This window comes from Macrosteles quadrilineatus, unplaced genomic scaffold, assembly GCF_028750875.1.
Source record: "Macrosteles quadrilineatus isolate MER2022 unplaced genomic scaffold, UCM_ALF_1.0 Scaffold_7__1_contigs__length_78375512, whole genome shotgun sequence".
Lineage (NCBI taxonomy): Eukaryota > Metazoa > Arthropoda > Insecta > Hemiptera > Cicadellidae > Macrosteles > Macrosteles quadrilineatus.
Genome location: NW_026542600.1, coordinates 58162326 through 58176231, shown reverse-complemented (window position 1 = coordinate 58176231; position 13906 = coordinate 58162326). Strand labels below are relative to the sequence as shown.

The 13906-nt window shown below is 35.0% G+C and overlaps 1 protein-coding gene across 1 annotated transcript in view; it reads right to left on the bottom strand.

Annotated features, from left to right (window-relative positions):
- Positions 1-9217, bottom strand: part of LOC128999027 (cytosolic carboxypeptidase 6-like) — a 38422-nt gene extending 29205 nt beyond the window's left edge. Inside the window, exons 1-3 of the mRNA XM_054425384.1 lie at positions 9199-9217; positions 1841-1963; positions 384-508 (exon numbers count right to left, since the gene is read on the bottom strand). Of these exons, the coding sequence (XP_054281359.1) occupies positions 384-508; positions 1841-1963; positions 9199-9217 (267 nt within the window). The remainder of the gene's footprint in view (positions 1-383; positions 509-1840; positions 1964-9198) is intronic.
- Positions 9218-13906: the final 4689 nt, after the last annotated feature.

Genomic DNA, 13906 nt, shown 5'->3' with positions numbered 1-13906 from the left:
GAAGTAGTCTTGTAACTGTTATATATTACCACACTTCCAAAAATCTTTGCATTGCCTTGATTGGTATAGTGTTACGCAATTAGCTGGGCTCAGTTCAATTAAGTTTTAATAATGTTCCTTTCGCGCAGTACTGAAATATGACAGTATGTCTGTGGAGTGTGTGGCTAGCCAAGAGACTATAGCCTCTTTGACTTTGGCATATCAATAAACATTTAAGGCTTAGGACAGACTTCCCCAAACAAGGTTAGTGCCATTTGATCAAGGGATAAAAAAGTAATGTCAGTGATCCAAACACAATTTTAAATTAGTGGATCAGACCATTCGATGCCAAAGATGTTATTTCAGAACTCTATGACATTCCCAACTCTTTACCCTTGATTTACCTGGTCAAGACGAATGTTGTCCACCGTGAAGTAGAACCAGAGACGGACCCTGGGGTTGCACGTGTCAGGGCGGATGAAGAGGTCGTACTCAAACTCCGAGACCAAATCCACACGACCCAAGTTTCCTATGAGACACAAACGTATCTTTGAAATTTACAGCAATATCTAAATAAATAATCCCTAACCTTACCAAACGTTCCCTTATTCCATAGTCTCCTCTACCAGGCCGTGGCGAGACAAAAGTGGCAACACCGCAATTCCGGCCTACAGAGACAGCTGACAGCCAAAGTACGTTTGTTATTACTGTTAACTATGACAATAGGCCGGTTGGTGTGGCGTTGCCACATTGTTGATCGCAGCCTTGTATTAAAGGAGGTTATGCTCATTCTCAATATATAAACTACTTTTAAGCTTCTGATTAGCATCCCTTTTCTATGTCCAGTGAAGATGTATTAGTTTTTAAATCAAATTAGATTGTTATTATTCTACATTTCAATCGGTCCAAGATTGTGAGTAACAACTACCTTTTCCAAATTTATTTGAGAAGTTATTAATTGTATTTGAGAATCATTACTTGTATTTGAGAAAATACCAAATGTAAATTAGATAAGTCAGTTAAGTTTGATAAAACATTAAATGTAGTTGAAAATAGTCAATTTTGTATTCGAGAAAGTATTATGGAATTGAGAAATCTTTACTTTAATTTCAGAATGAAGGCTTTTAATTTGAGGAGTTGGATATAATGATTGTAGCCTATTTTATTAAAATATCCATATAAAAAACAGCATAATTTTGAGTTTCTCATTATCAAATCACATGTTGTCAAATACATTTAATAACTTCTTAAATATATTGCACTGCTCTAAAATTAATTAGATGACTTCTCAAATACAACTAACTATTCTCAACTCCATTTGATGTTTTCCCAAATATATTTGACTAATCTCAAATACAATTGATATGTTCTGAAATAAACATAACTGGTTCTCAAATAAAATTTGAAAAGATGTAGTGTGTGTTGACCTTACGTCAATTGATTGTGATGGGTTTTTTACGTGAGGTTGTCGACATAATGCCAATTATTATTCAAGGTTCCAATCATGAGCATCGCAGATACCCGTGACATATACTAACCAATTCTAAGTATATTTTGTTATCAATCGTGGATCATCGTCATTCTAGAATGTAAAACTCAACCTATACTCCCTTTCCGTAAGTTTCCAGTAGATTTAGGACTTTCGACAGATTTGTTCTCTTCCGCCTTTAAGGAATTGGGGACTCTTTTTACCTTCCACGACTTCAAAAGAAAATATTAATTACTTTAGATCTACTGTATTTCCCAGGTGGTCTGGTTAAGGAACTTGTTTGTCAGGATATGGTAATAACGTATTCAGACTGTAGGATATTCCGGTTTGTTAAGAGGAAGACCAATAATAAAAGTTCTCCGAGACACTTACCGGACTCAAAAGAAGCGTCAAAGCAGAGATGGCCTCTCTTGGCCTTGCCGCTGTGGCCTGGAGGCCTCATGATCACCCTGGACACATTGCCCATGCCTCCTTCATTCTCACTGTCGTCGCTCTCTGTAAAATGGCCTCGTTTACTTATTGACATTAATTCATTAACTTATGAATCAGTTCATACATACTGAAGGATAGTTTCTGTGGAGATTTCAGAGTCTGGAGGGAGTGGAGATTAACGCCATAATTGATTTTAGCTGTCGTGACACATGTCTCTATGGAATTTTTTAAATGCGTAAAATATGAATATGTAAACTTCCTTGAGGTAGATTGGTAGGTATCATGAAGTATAATCCAACAAGAATACTTCTTCAAATAGTAACTTTATTATTAAGTACAGTACAGTTAATGAATATTAGCTGTTGAATAATCGTATAAGCCAAAATGTGAATAACAAAATAGTTTCCTATTCATATTTTCATGCTCAAGTATAAGAGGATGTATGGTTAAAATGTTGCCAAACATAAAATGCTATGCAACTTCATTTGTTTTAAAGATAGCCTTGAAAGAATCCATAGTATTTTTTTTTTATGTTTTCTATTCAAAACAAAAAAGGACCTCACACAATAAACGTTTGCATCTTACATAACCTACCAAATTTTATTTGTTTATGTGTAAAAAATGGATAATGTACAGGGTAGGGCAATGAAAGCACCCCAATTTATAAGTAGTACAAACTCAATAATATTCACCCTATGGATATAAATAGCACATCAAAATACAGCTTATCTCTTGCCATTTTAACTTAACAAAGTCATTTTTCAATTTCTTGAAAACAAAATCCTGCCATTGATGTCCTTGTCCTACTTGACATTCCTTTTTATTATTCTACATCGGTTCAAGCAAATCTGTGGGGTGACTTTGAAAAATCTCGAACTTCAAGTAGCTTATAAGAATAACCCCCCCCCCCCCCCCAAAGAAAAAAAGGAGCCAACGTAAAGGTTTCCACAACAAAAGCTTCCAGGCAAATCTTTTTGGACTTTGAGTTACTGCGACTCGAATTCTTTCAACATTTGCTGGTGTACAAACAGTTTTGTGGCTCCCACCGATTATTTTTATGGCTTAAGCTGTCCTAAATAACTTTACCCAGTTCACAATTGTTTTTCAATCTGGAACAGCACCATGTTGTTCAAGGATGGAATGTGGTCCAAACAATCTCTGAGTTTTTGCACAAGAATCACTATTTTAAAAAAAAAGGTCGCCACATCAAAATCTAAGTGATAATAGCCACAGGCATAATATTTACTAAAATGGCATAGTTTAATTGATGTTATAAGCACAGCTGTTCATTCGTTGTTGCTTTACCTACTTATAGTGTGACAACGAAAGAAAATTGGGGTGCTCTCACTGCCTCACCCTGTATTACCTCAAGTACCAATTATAGCCGAATGAAAACCAATCATAGGAGAGATATTTTCTTTTGCTCACGTTGCTTTAAATCGGGAAACATTAGTATTGCCGTAGTACAGTGCCACTTCCGATTACATGGGATGACAACGCCGTGGGCTGAGCACGCCTTGGAAAATTGTGGAATAAATGGCGTGGGCTGACAGCGCCACCTACAACAGGTGACCCGTCAACTTGCTCTGTACTTCAATGATATAGCTGGAGAGGCTTTAGGCTTATAGTAGTATGTTTTCTGTGCTTATAGTCATAATGTATTAATGGCCGTATGAGTGCCATTTACCCCAGCGCCAAAGTCGTTGTTCGAGAATCAAGTTGGGCACTTAATGTTTAAGGCCTTTGTTGAGATAGTCAACAAGGGTCATATTTTTAAACTTTTCTGAATTTTCAGTTTTAGGCCTATATTTAACCTATAAATGATCATTAGGGATTGCAATTAGACGAATTAATGCTGTGTCCTTTATAGGAATAGGGACCCCTAGCAGCGCTCTAATCCCACGGCACTGTCATCCTACGGCGCTAATAAGCCACGACACCACCATTTCCAGCCTCTTCAGTTTACTGTGTAAGCACGCAGATTGCTGCTCATAGGGCAGTGAAGATTCTTTAGTATTGGTGATATTGTGACTTTAACAATGTTGGCGGTCTGAGTATCGATTGTCTGGAGTTAGCGTGATCCTCAGAGCATGGCAAAGCCGCACGAGATGTTGTAAATACCACTGTATAAACTCAAGATATTGAACAATTTATGCAATCGAATCATTCAACCATACAATATTTATGACTAATCAACCCTCCAACTGGCCAATCGGTAGAACGTTCGATAATTTACCATTCAACAATCCAACAATTCAATAATCATCTAACCAATCAATAACCATGGCAGTCAACACGATACATCACTCAACCAACCATCCAACCATCCGATCATCGACTAATTAACCGTCCAACCTGTTAATTGTAACATCCCACCACTCAACCATTCTGTTGATAAGCCATTCAACCATTTGGTAATCTAATCATTCAATATGAAATCATTTAAACAATTAACAAAAAATACAATCGTTGTATTCAAACATTCAACCATTCATTCTACTAATTATCAATCGTCCATTAACATAATAATTTTTATCATCCGATATTTATATTACTAAACCGTTCAATTGTTCAACCAATCAACCATACATCGTTGATTTACTCTTTAACCAACCAATCTACCGTGCAGCCACTCAATCGTTGTGACCTCCAATCATTTAACCAATAAACCATCAATCCAAGGTTGGTGGTTTACTCTGTAATCTACCAATCAACCGTCAAGCCCGTCAACAATTGTAACATCTAATCATTCAACCATTCATTCAATCAGCCAATCAACCATCAAATCATTGAATCGTAAAATATGTTAATATCCAACAATCAAATCAAACTACTCTTCGGTAACAATACTATCTTTACTCGCAACCATCTGATCATATAGCCTAGGTTGAAAAATTCAATTGTTTGGTCATAAAATCTCTCATAATTCAACTGGGTATGATTCGTACAACTGGTCGTCACATTGATTAAGCAAAAAACCATCCAATCATTAAGGCGTCCAAAGATAATGTTTTAACATCATTATATATAATTGAACCTTCCAACCAATGTATACGAAAACCTATTACATTGAGAACAATTCAGTTTTCATATGTCGAAACTTAATTGTGACTTGGGGATATCGCATTATTAGGAGTGCGATTATCGCACAAACTTTTACACAGCTGTTTACTATAATAGTTGTAAGTTAGACATATGACTATGTGAGGTTTAACCTAGCGTTTTAAAGGTTTTTTTTATTAGTAAATATTGAAAAAGCCTTTTTTCGTAAATTTAGAGGAATGCAAATATCTTTCAATGAGATCTGTATACAAAAAAGTAAGCTATTAGCCAAATATTCCATTTGGATTTTAAATTTATCAAAATATCCACCGATCTTTGAGGCCCTCTGACTCTGAGCCACAATTCCATTTTACTCGTTAGCTGATCACGTTAGCAATCTTTTCTGGTAACTTTATTGTTCTCCAATTGTCTTCTGATTGATCAGACTTCAGGATATTTTCACGTGTGTATTTATTCAAGTTTGTGCCTATTCAATACGTTTAGTAAAGTAATTTAAAAATAACAACTTCTTCATGGGACACTCTGCATACTCAACCAAATTTATTAAATTACGACATTACGAATTGCATTATGATTGCCTTGGGATCAATCTCATGACATTTCGGGTGACCAGCTATAGTGGGTTCCTAACCACCCTGTATAATGGTCTACGGACCATAATGAGGTATTAATAACCAATCAGAAGCACACGTAGGGCTCAGCAGGCCACCTTTGTGAGCTGGCTTATGGTTATTAAGTATTCAGCATCACTTAGCTGACGTTAGCTGGCCAACGGATATCTTGTTACGACGAAATACTCCATACACTGTACACGGGTAAATTATACATGGTGCGGTAATAAACGAATACGGAAATAAACGTTCAAGACCTTGTTGTACCGTGTTAAACTATTATCTTTAAATAATTACATTTTAATGTCGCATATTAAATTAAAGCTGAACTCACGAGGATTACGAATTTTCAAACAGAACGAAAATAAGTATAGTGGTTTCCAAGATACAGGGTATTCTGTAAATTCGTCTAGTCCAAAGCTTTAAAATGATGCATAACATGACATATTTTTACATTCGAAAACTCTGAGATTCGAACCCATAACCTTCAGTTCCTGGAACACCCTCTATTTTAAAAATGTTAAAAATATTTATACGTTGTTCCTTGGGTATGAATTAGACGGGAAAAGTTGTGTTTCATCTCTGTATGTCTAGCCGTTCATCTGTAATCTGTTTAGGACAGCTTAGAAGACTCACCCGTATACCGGTATCACGATCAATTATATAAACGTCAAATTAATCCACCTATAAAATTAATATAAACTTTAACATCCCATACACAAGAACACAAACGCAATGGAAAATATTCAGCAGACGAAAGTTATAAATCTCAAAACACTTAACACTAAACAATATAAAAATTATATAGATACAAACATAATCGGATTCGATTTGTTTGGAGTTACTTTCTCCTATCAGTACAATACTGTGAACATTTTAACATACAGCAATTAGATGCAGCTTTACTAAAAACGCATTTTATAAATACATTGAGAGAGAAAAAACTGTACTTATATTACTTCCTAAAAGGTTACCACGTTAAATAATTTATATATGCTACAATATCACACAAGCTTTCTACGTTCAAGTCACTTTTACTGGCGTAACACTAAACATAAAACCGACCAGACATAAAAGCTTGTTTAGAGGCAGTTCGTTCAGTGTCAATCTACTGATTCAGTGCCCAGAAGCTTCTCTGTAGCAAGAAACGCGCTGAGTTAACGGGGTTTATATATACGCTTTTAATCCTTACTCGATGTAAAGATCTACTAAAAATACTTTGTTATAAAGCTTAACAAGTACCTTTATAAGATTACAAATCACTGATATGTGTTTTAAAAACTTAAAAAATCGTGTTTACAACTTGAAAGTAACGTCGAACGTATAGGGACTTTGTGAAAAAGTAAAGATATTTTTTTATACTTATGAATGTATGACTTCACTAAATCAAAACAATCTATTCAGAAATAAAACACCACACAGGTAGAACACAAAAATACTCTGAAATTTATGAAATCATGTCCCTGCAAAACTAAGCTTGAGAGCAAGGACCGAATCGCAACATTAAACAATTACATCTTTAGACTATACACTATATATTAAGACATGACAATTACACTATTACATTGTCAATGTTGTAGCTATTATAATAGAATGGCTGTATCTATGTGAAAGAAGATGAGGAGGTTCCGTAAATCCGATATTACCTCAAGACGAATAACGAGCATAGATTACTCGAATCTATGTAAGTAATACGAAAATTGTTTCCTGTACGCCGAATAGACCGGGCCACAATTTTATGTTATTTTATGTTTACTTGAAAAGAATATACTATCAAAACAAATAAGCAGTACAATGTCTGGGATGCAGAATTTTTATTTACTCAATTCTATTAGTTAATTATTACTGTTTAAATCCATGAGAGCAAATCGAATAGTCAGGCGTGGGGCTTGGGTCCCCGAGGTTCCGGGTTCAAATCCCGTGATTGACTAATTACTTTAGCTACGGGATGATGCCGCAACCCTCTATAACTAGAAAATAAATACACTGTCAAGAAATTTACAATTATTGAAAAAAGTATAAACATTCAACGTCCATAATAACCTCATGTTTCAAATTTAGACTAAAATTACGAAGTTTGTAAGCTATACCTGATGAAATACGATTATGTTATTACAGCGAGGAAAATGCTTACAAGTAAAATAAATTTCTTCTCAAAAGATTGAAGGTAGCCTTTCCCACCCGAGCAAAGCCCTGTAATTTTAGTCTGAAGAGAAAATTCGCTGAATTTCATCAAGAAGAAAGTGAATTTCGGAAGAAGAGAGTCGCAAATCAGAGTGTATTAGATTACTTGAATTTACGAAACATCGAGATTCAAAATACAGTTTGACGTCAAACCGAAATCTTATTGGTAAAGATTTTTCTACGTAGGCCTAAATAATAATGTTATATTATGTGTTGTATTTAAAATATTTCTAAATTACTGATTGTATCAATGGAGTTGTTTGTTATTAACAATACAAAACGTTAAACGGAGCTTCATGTAGTTCTAGGGTAAAATACGTATCTTTCTTCTTTCACCTACAATTTTGACACGTAGAGCTACACCCACCATCCATTTACGCAGTAGCCTTCCCTTGCTTTGCAATAAGGTGTGAACTTTTAAGACAAGAGAAAATGTATCTTCAAAAACTATTCGATATAATTTGACTCAAGCAGTTACATTTTACTAGACGGTATATATATACATATAATAATACAAAAGCGATTGTATGGCTGGTAGGAGGGTTGAGTGTGGTGAGTCCCACACTTTAGCCCCAAGGAACGAGGGTGTGCGTACAGCGTTTAACACCTTCCGAAAAATAAGATAAAAGGTGTCTACCAATCACGTCGCTCATTCGCTCGCCCAATTGCCGATTTCTGCGCTATCTCCGAGTGAGCGTATAGTAAAAATATAACTATTCATCCCTACTAGGCCAATATTTAATTTTGTTATTAATTTAAACACATGACTTGTCTTTGGATGCAGAATTGAGTTATTTTGTATGTTGAAAGAAAATCCTAAACACGATTTCTTAAAGAGAAAATGTTGAAGCAAAAGCATACAAGGAAGCAAACCTTAATCGTAATGTATGATAATTACATTCACTACACTGTTTCATTGTGTGATAGGTGTAATAACTGAGAATGAGAATGAGAATGAGAATTTTATTTAGTCTTTTAAACATGCAGTTACATGCAATCAGACAAGTATGCCTAATTTATAATAATCATCTGAACTGTTGTACTGTTGTGTATACCAAAGGCTCTCTACAAGAGGAAGAACAAGACTTGACTCAGATGTCGGGAAGTAATTTAGGCCTACAATTGATACTTTAAAAGGTGGTACTTAGTCCAATAGCTACCGTAATGACGCTTGAATATTTATAAATTATTGATGTTACCAGTTAACTGAAGATTATTATTAAAACATGCTTTTTATGTTCATAACTCTCTGTGAAATCTTGTTTACTAAGCCTCGAGAACAGCGATTCTAAATACAAACTTGAGAAGCGTTAACGTTTACACTGTCGCAAGTGTGGGTACTGTGCTGCTGGATACCTCATCCCCCCTCCCCCGCCCACTATGATCTACGGTGCGGCGATCTAGGATTTAAAGTGAGTTGTAAACTGCAGGATGACAAACCTGAGTCGAAATCGCCCATTTTACCGGCTCCTGACTGACGACTACCTACACCTACAGTAGTGCCCTAGACACCTGTAGGCTGCTCTTGTTTTGTCGATAGCTAGACGCTACCTGTGCCGACGCGCGTCTCTACCTAACCTAACCTCGGCCGGGCTCTCCGCCTCGGCTCACTCTAGCCTTTTAATTGTCACACCTTTCTGCCCGATCTTTATTACGAATTCAATCGATTTATCGCCAAACCGGCAGATAGCTGAGAGCGAGGCGAGTTACGCGCGTGCGCCCCTATCAGCCCGGGGTAACTATCGATCGTGAGGGTTCCGTGGCTACCAGCGGCTGGTGCTCCGCCGAACAAGTAGTCCCCGTCTTTAAACGACAATTCCGCTGCTCTCTCACCTCGGGACAGGTAAATACACCTCAAGACGTCCTCTGGAGCACAATCGAGTATTCTGACCTCGGCACAGAAGTACCTGAGCTCCTACGAGACATTGCGAAAATCGTTACCCTTTGCGCTCTGTCCGCCGCTGCTGACGATCCATACCGATACCCGGTCGTCATTTAGTTCCCGCACGTTGATGCAACTTGTGTTTTGTTTCCAGTAGTTCAGCACTGATTATTTTAGCCGTATTCGTTACTTTTGATTCGGAAGCAACTCTTCAGTTCGTCATCGTCTTCTCGTCTCGCATCGGTACGTTCACTAGTTTATTTTATTCCTATTGTAAGCTATTTTTATCTCACCCCTTACCCCGCCCGGTGTGTACGCTCCCGTATCACCGTACGCTTTCCAGGAATGTTCACGATATTGTTTTGATTCATTTACAGGTGTTCATTCCCGATTCGCGTTAACCTACCTATTCATTTACTTTTCTGTTATTTTAATTTAAGTCTTCACATTCTTGCAGATAGTTATGTCTGGACTGCAATGTGAAAACTTTTGTTAATAGTTTTGTTTATTTTGTAATTGTACTATTTTCCCAATTTATTTTTACTCGATTTATATTTATTTGTATTTACATTTTTCTTTTATATATTTTTACTTCTGCACCTGTTCCAAAACTTCCATATTTCCTTCCAATCCTTCAATTTCCAAACCCCGATAATGATCTACACGACATACAATATGTATTGTAATACATTCGATGCGCATGTATTTCTTAGTTCTATGATGCATTCGTTGCTATACAGTGTTGTCACAATATATGGTTGCCTGGTGTGAGTATTCCACAATCCCAATGTATTGATTATTCTCGGATCCTAGCCCTAGGGACGGGGGTTCTTCCCTTCTTCATTGACGAATATTAAAACTCCTTCATTTGAATATTAAATTCAGTGATCCTTTGAATTACTCTCCAGCAAAAAAAATAAAGTGTTACTATATAAAATACTTAGGTAGGGGTATTGTTGGCCGTAAAACATGTTGTTGTCAATACCGGGTACCGGGTGTGCGTCAACATATACGTGTTAAGTGCGCCAGTAAAAGCGTCGTTTCTATTTTACTTCCTTTTAGCACATTCTACAAATACTAGGGTACACTTAGTATTTAGTCTGTGATAGGTTAACTGAAAATTTCAAAGTAAGCATTATGCACTACACAGGTGTATTTTGCATTAAGAAAAACAAAATCTAACCGTACGTAATTAGAAATTTGATTAAAACTGTTATTGTTCAAAACGGATACAGTATTACACGAGGAGCTTTAACTAAATAGCCCCTCGTAAATTTAGTTAAATTAGGCCTAACTAAATTAGTTTAGCTAAATTATATTAATTTAGTTACGGCTTATTATGTAAATTTAGTTTAGATAACTAATTAGATATTAACTATTACGGTATTAAAAAAGAACCTAACCAATATAGGCTTTAATTATTGTTTTTATGGTTGCAAATAGATTATTTAAGACTATGTCAATCGGAATGACAATCTATAAAGTTAAATACTCCCTCCAAATAGTTTAAGTAAAGCCATATTATAAAGTATTTTATAGCCAATAAAATATTAAAATCTAAAATAATTTAGTTTTAAGTCTTTTAAAGATTTGGTCAAAACCCTTTAATTACTTTAGGCCAGGTTCTTTTTTACTGAAGCTATTTATTTTTTTATTTTTTTTTATTTTTTTTAAGGATGCCAAACAAGCTGGTGAAATGTACAACAGGGTGAAAAAACTACTTGCTCAAGATCGCAGAGAAAAAATACAGTAATGCAATTCTTATACTCTAGTACATTTTTAACATAATCATTGATCAGTGTGTGTTTTTTTTTGTTTTTTTTTTTTTATATATATATATATATTCATGTAAAGTAGTATTATCATGTAAGCCTTCATTAAATGTACTCAAGTAAAAAATCTGTTAATATTAGTACTCATATACATAATATACTACTCTTAATTTAAGTGATGTGGTGGGTCTCAAGCTTATAGGTTCGAAATACTGTACCTTTAAAAATATAACTTTTAAAAGCTTATCACACCAAAAACCTGTACATTTATCTGTATTATCAATTTATACAGTATTCCTGAAAACACATTTTATATCTAATAAACTGATAAAAATTTGTTTCAAATTTTAAAAAGATAAAGTATATATAAGCTTTATGTATGTGTCACAAATTATACTTCTACAGAAAACAGATTTTAGACAAACCCTACACGCATGAAAAACAAAAATGTATGAATGTACAAAACCTTGATTTTATTTATTATATGTTATATTAATTTTTGTGATTTTTTTTATTTGTAAAATCTACGGTATTGTACTCCGTACACACTTAAGTACTAAACACTCTGTTTTGCATTATATAAAAACTGACCCCCCTCAAAGTATTTATTATTTATTAGCTAAGGTTTTTTTCGATAAAATTATACTGCAATGATTAATAAATGTAAGAAGTAAAATACTATATCTGCATAGTTATTTTAATCCCCTTTCCGGATCATACTGTCCCTCCAGTGTTCAGTACAAAACGCCCCATAAAATTGTAACACAAATTAAGTTATTTCATTTTATAGTATTTTACTAACATACCTATTTTAAAATTCACTCGTATCTCGATAACGACATGCATTAGATAGCATGGATTTGTTAGGAAGTGCTTTACCAATTCCTAATTGTGCTTAAAAACATATGCTTCGATGGCAAAATTCTTAAAAAAGTGCATCTTTCATACATACACAAACCGTTGCCTATTGCCTAATTACTTACCATCAAAAATCTTCTGCAATATCGTGGGTTTAAAACCAATTATATTTGACACCAGATCTTTCAAAAAATTGGAAGGTAGTAAAAACGGCACTCCTCATGGTGTTTGAATATAAAATAAATAGTTCTATTAATGGATAATACTCGCGAGAGGGTATGCGATTGATCAATATTGGCAAAAAATCAGACGGGACTTGAGATTGGTTTAAATCACTACTCTATTTATACTGTATCAATAGAATTTTGAAATTAAACTTGCTCTATAGTTTCCAATAAAAGGCTGGAATTGGCTGTGACGAATTCGTACAAATGTTTTTAAAGGTATCATTTTGGGGTCCTAATTAGTGAAATGTTTTGCACGACAAATCACGCCGATTAACAAGAAAATTAGGGTGCGATTACCTAGTATTCCAATTCACCGAATTGAGGTGGTAATAAAAGAGGCAATTATTTCGTTGTTTTGTATTCCTGGCCCTACAGTGTTTGGGGAAAGCTGCCTAGACCCTCAAATTATATCCCGGGGTCTTTCAAAACCATTAGCCTAAATGTAAAAAAAATCCAAGGCATTTGTACACCTTTCTCTTCTTTTGCATGGTTTAAAAATGTTCCGGTATTTTAAAAGATAATTTAACCAGGGTTTAACCTTAAAGCATCACAAACAATGCCTAAGTTAATTATATTAAAGTATTTCTTTGACCCCTCTATCCTTCATTCTCCAAAAGTATGGAAGACAAATTTCATTTTCAATTAATAAAAACTCGTTGGCCGTTAGAGCACAAGTTTACACAGCCCGCAAAGTTTTTTGCTTATCCACTAAAATAATTTTCTCCCTCCCACTTTGGTACGGATCCCCAGCCTAAGGGATGAAGTTTTGAGCCCAGCCCGGGGTGGTTCTGCCACCTACAACCCCTCCCAAAACCCAGGCCCAACCCGGGGATTACTGGGATGGTGGCGGATTTTGAAGCATTCTTCCTCCCCATTTCGAAGATCACACCTAATAATCCAGTAGACTATATCTTTAGTTGGCTTTGTATATTTTATTTACCCCATTTACTTCTCTTAGCTTTGCGATAACGAAAATGTAGAAGTTTATACAGCTTTGGATAAATGCGAGTTATGTTTATATTTGAACTAAAACCTATTTTACCCAAGCTAGAATGTTATATGACTCATAAAGCATAAAGCACAGGAAATCATAACAGAATAGAAACCGTAACCTTTATGTAAAAAAATAACGATACGCGTTTTCAAACTGAAAAATACAATTTACACAGCATTTTTTAATAAAATTTGTCTTATACATAAAAAGCTAACGCTGAAAAATGTATACATTTCATTAATATGTACTTCTATTGTAGGGGTCTAAGTTATTGATTCGTACATACGGCAAACACATATTCCAGTAGTTGACACAAGCAATTACATTCATTAATGTATCTACTGCTACGACTTCCAATACCTAATAATGATATGTAGATAGTATTAAATCCACAATAGATTCAATCTTATAAAGG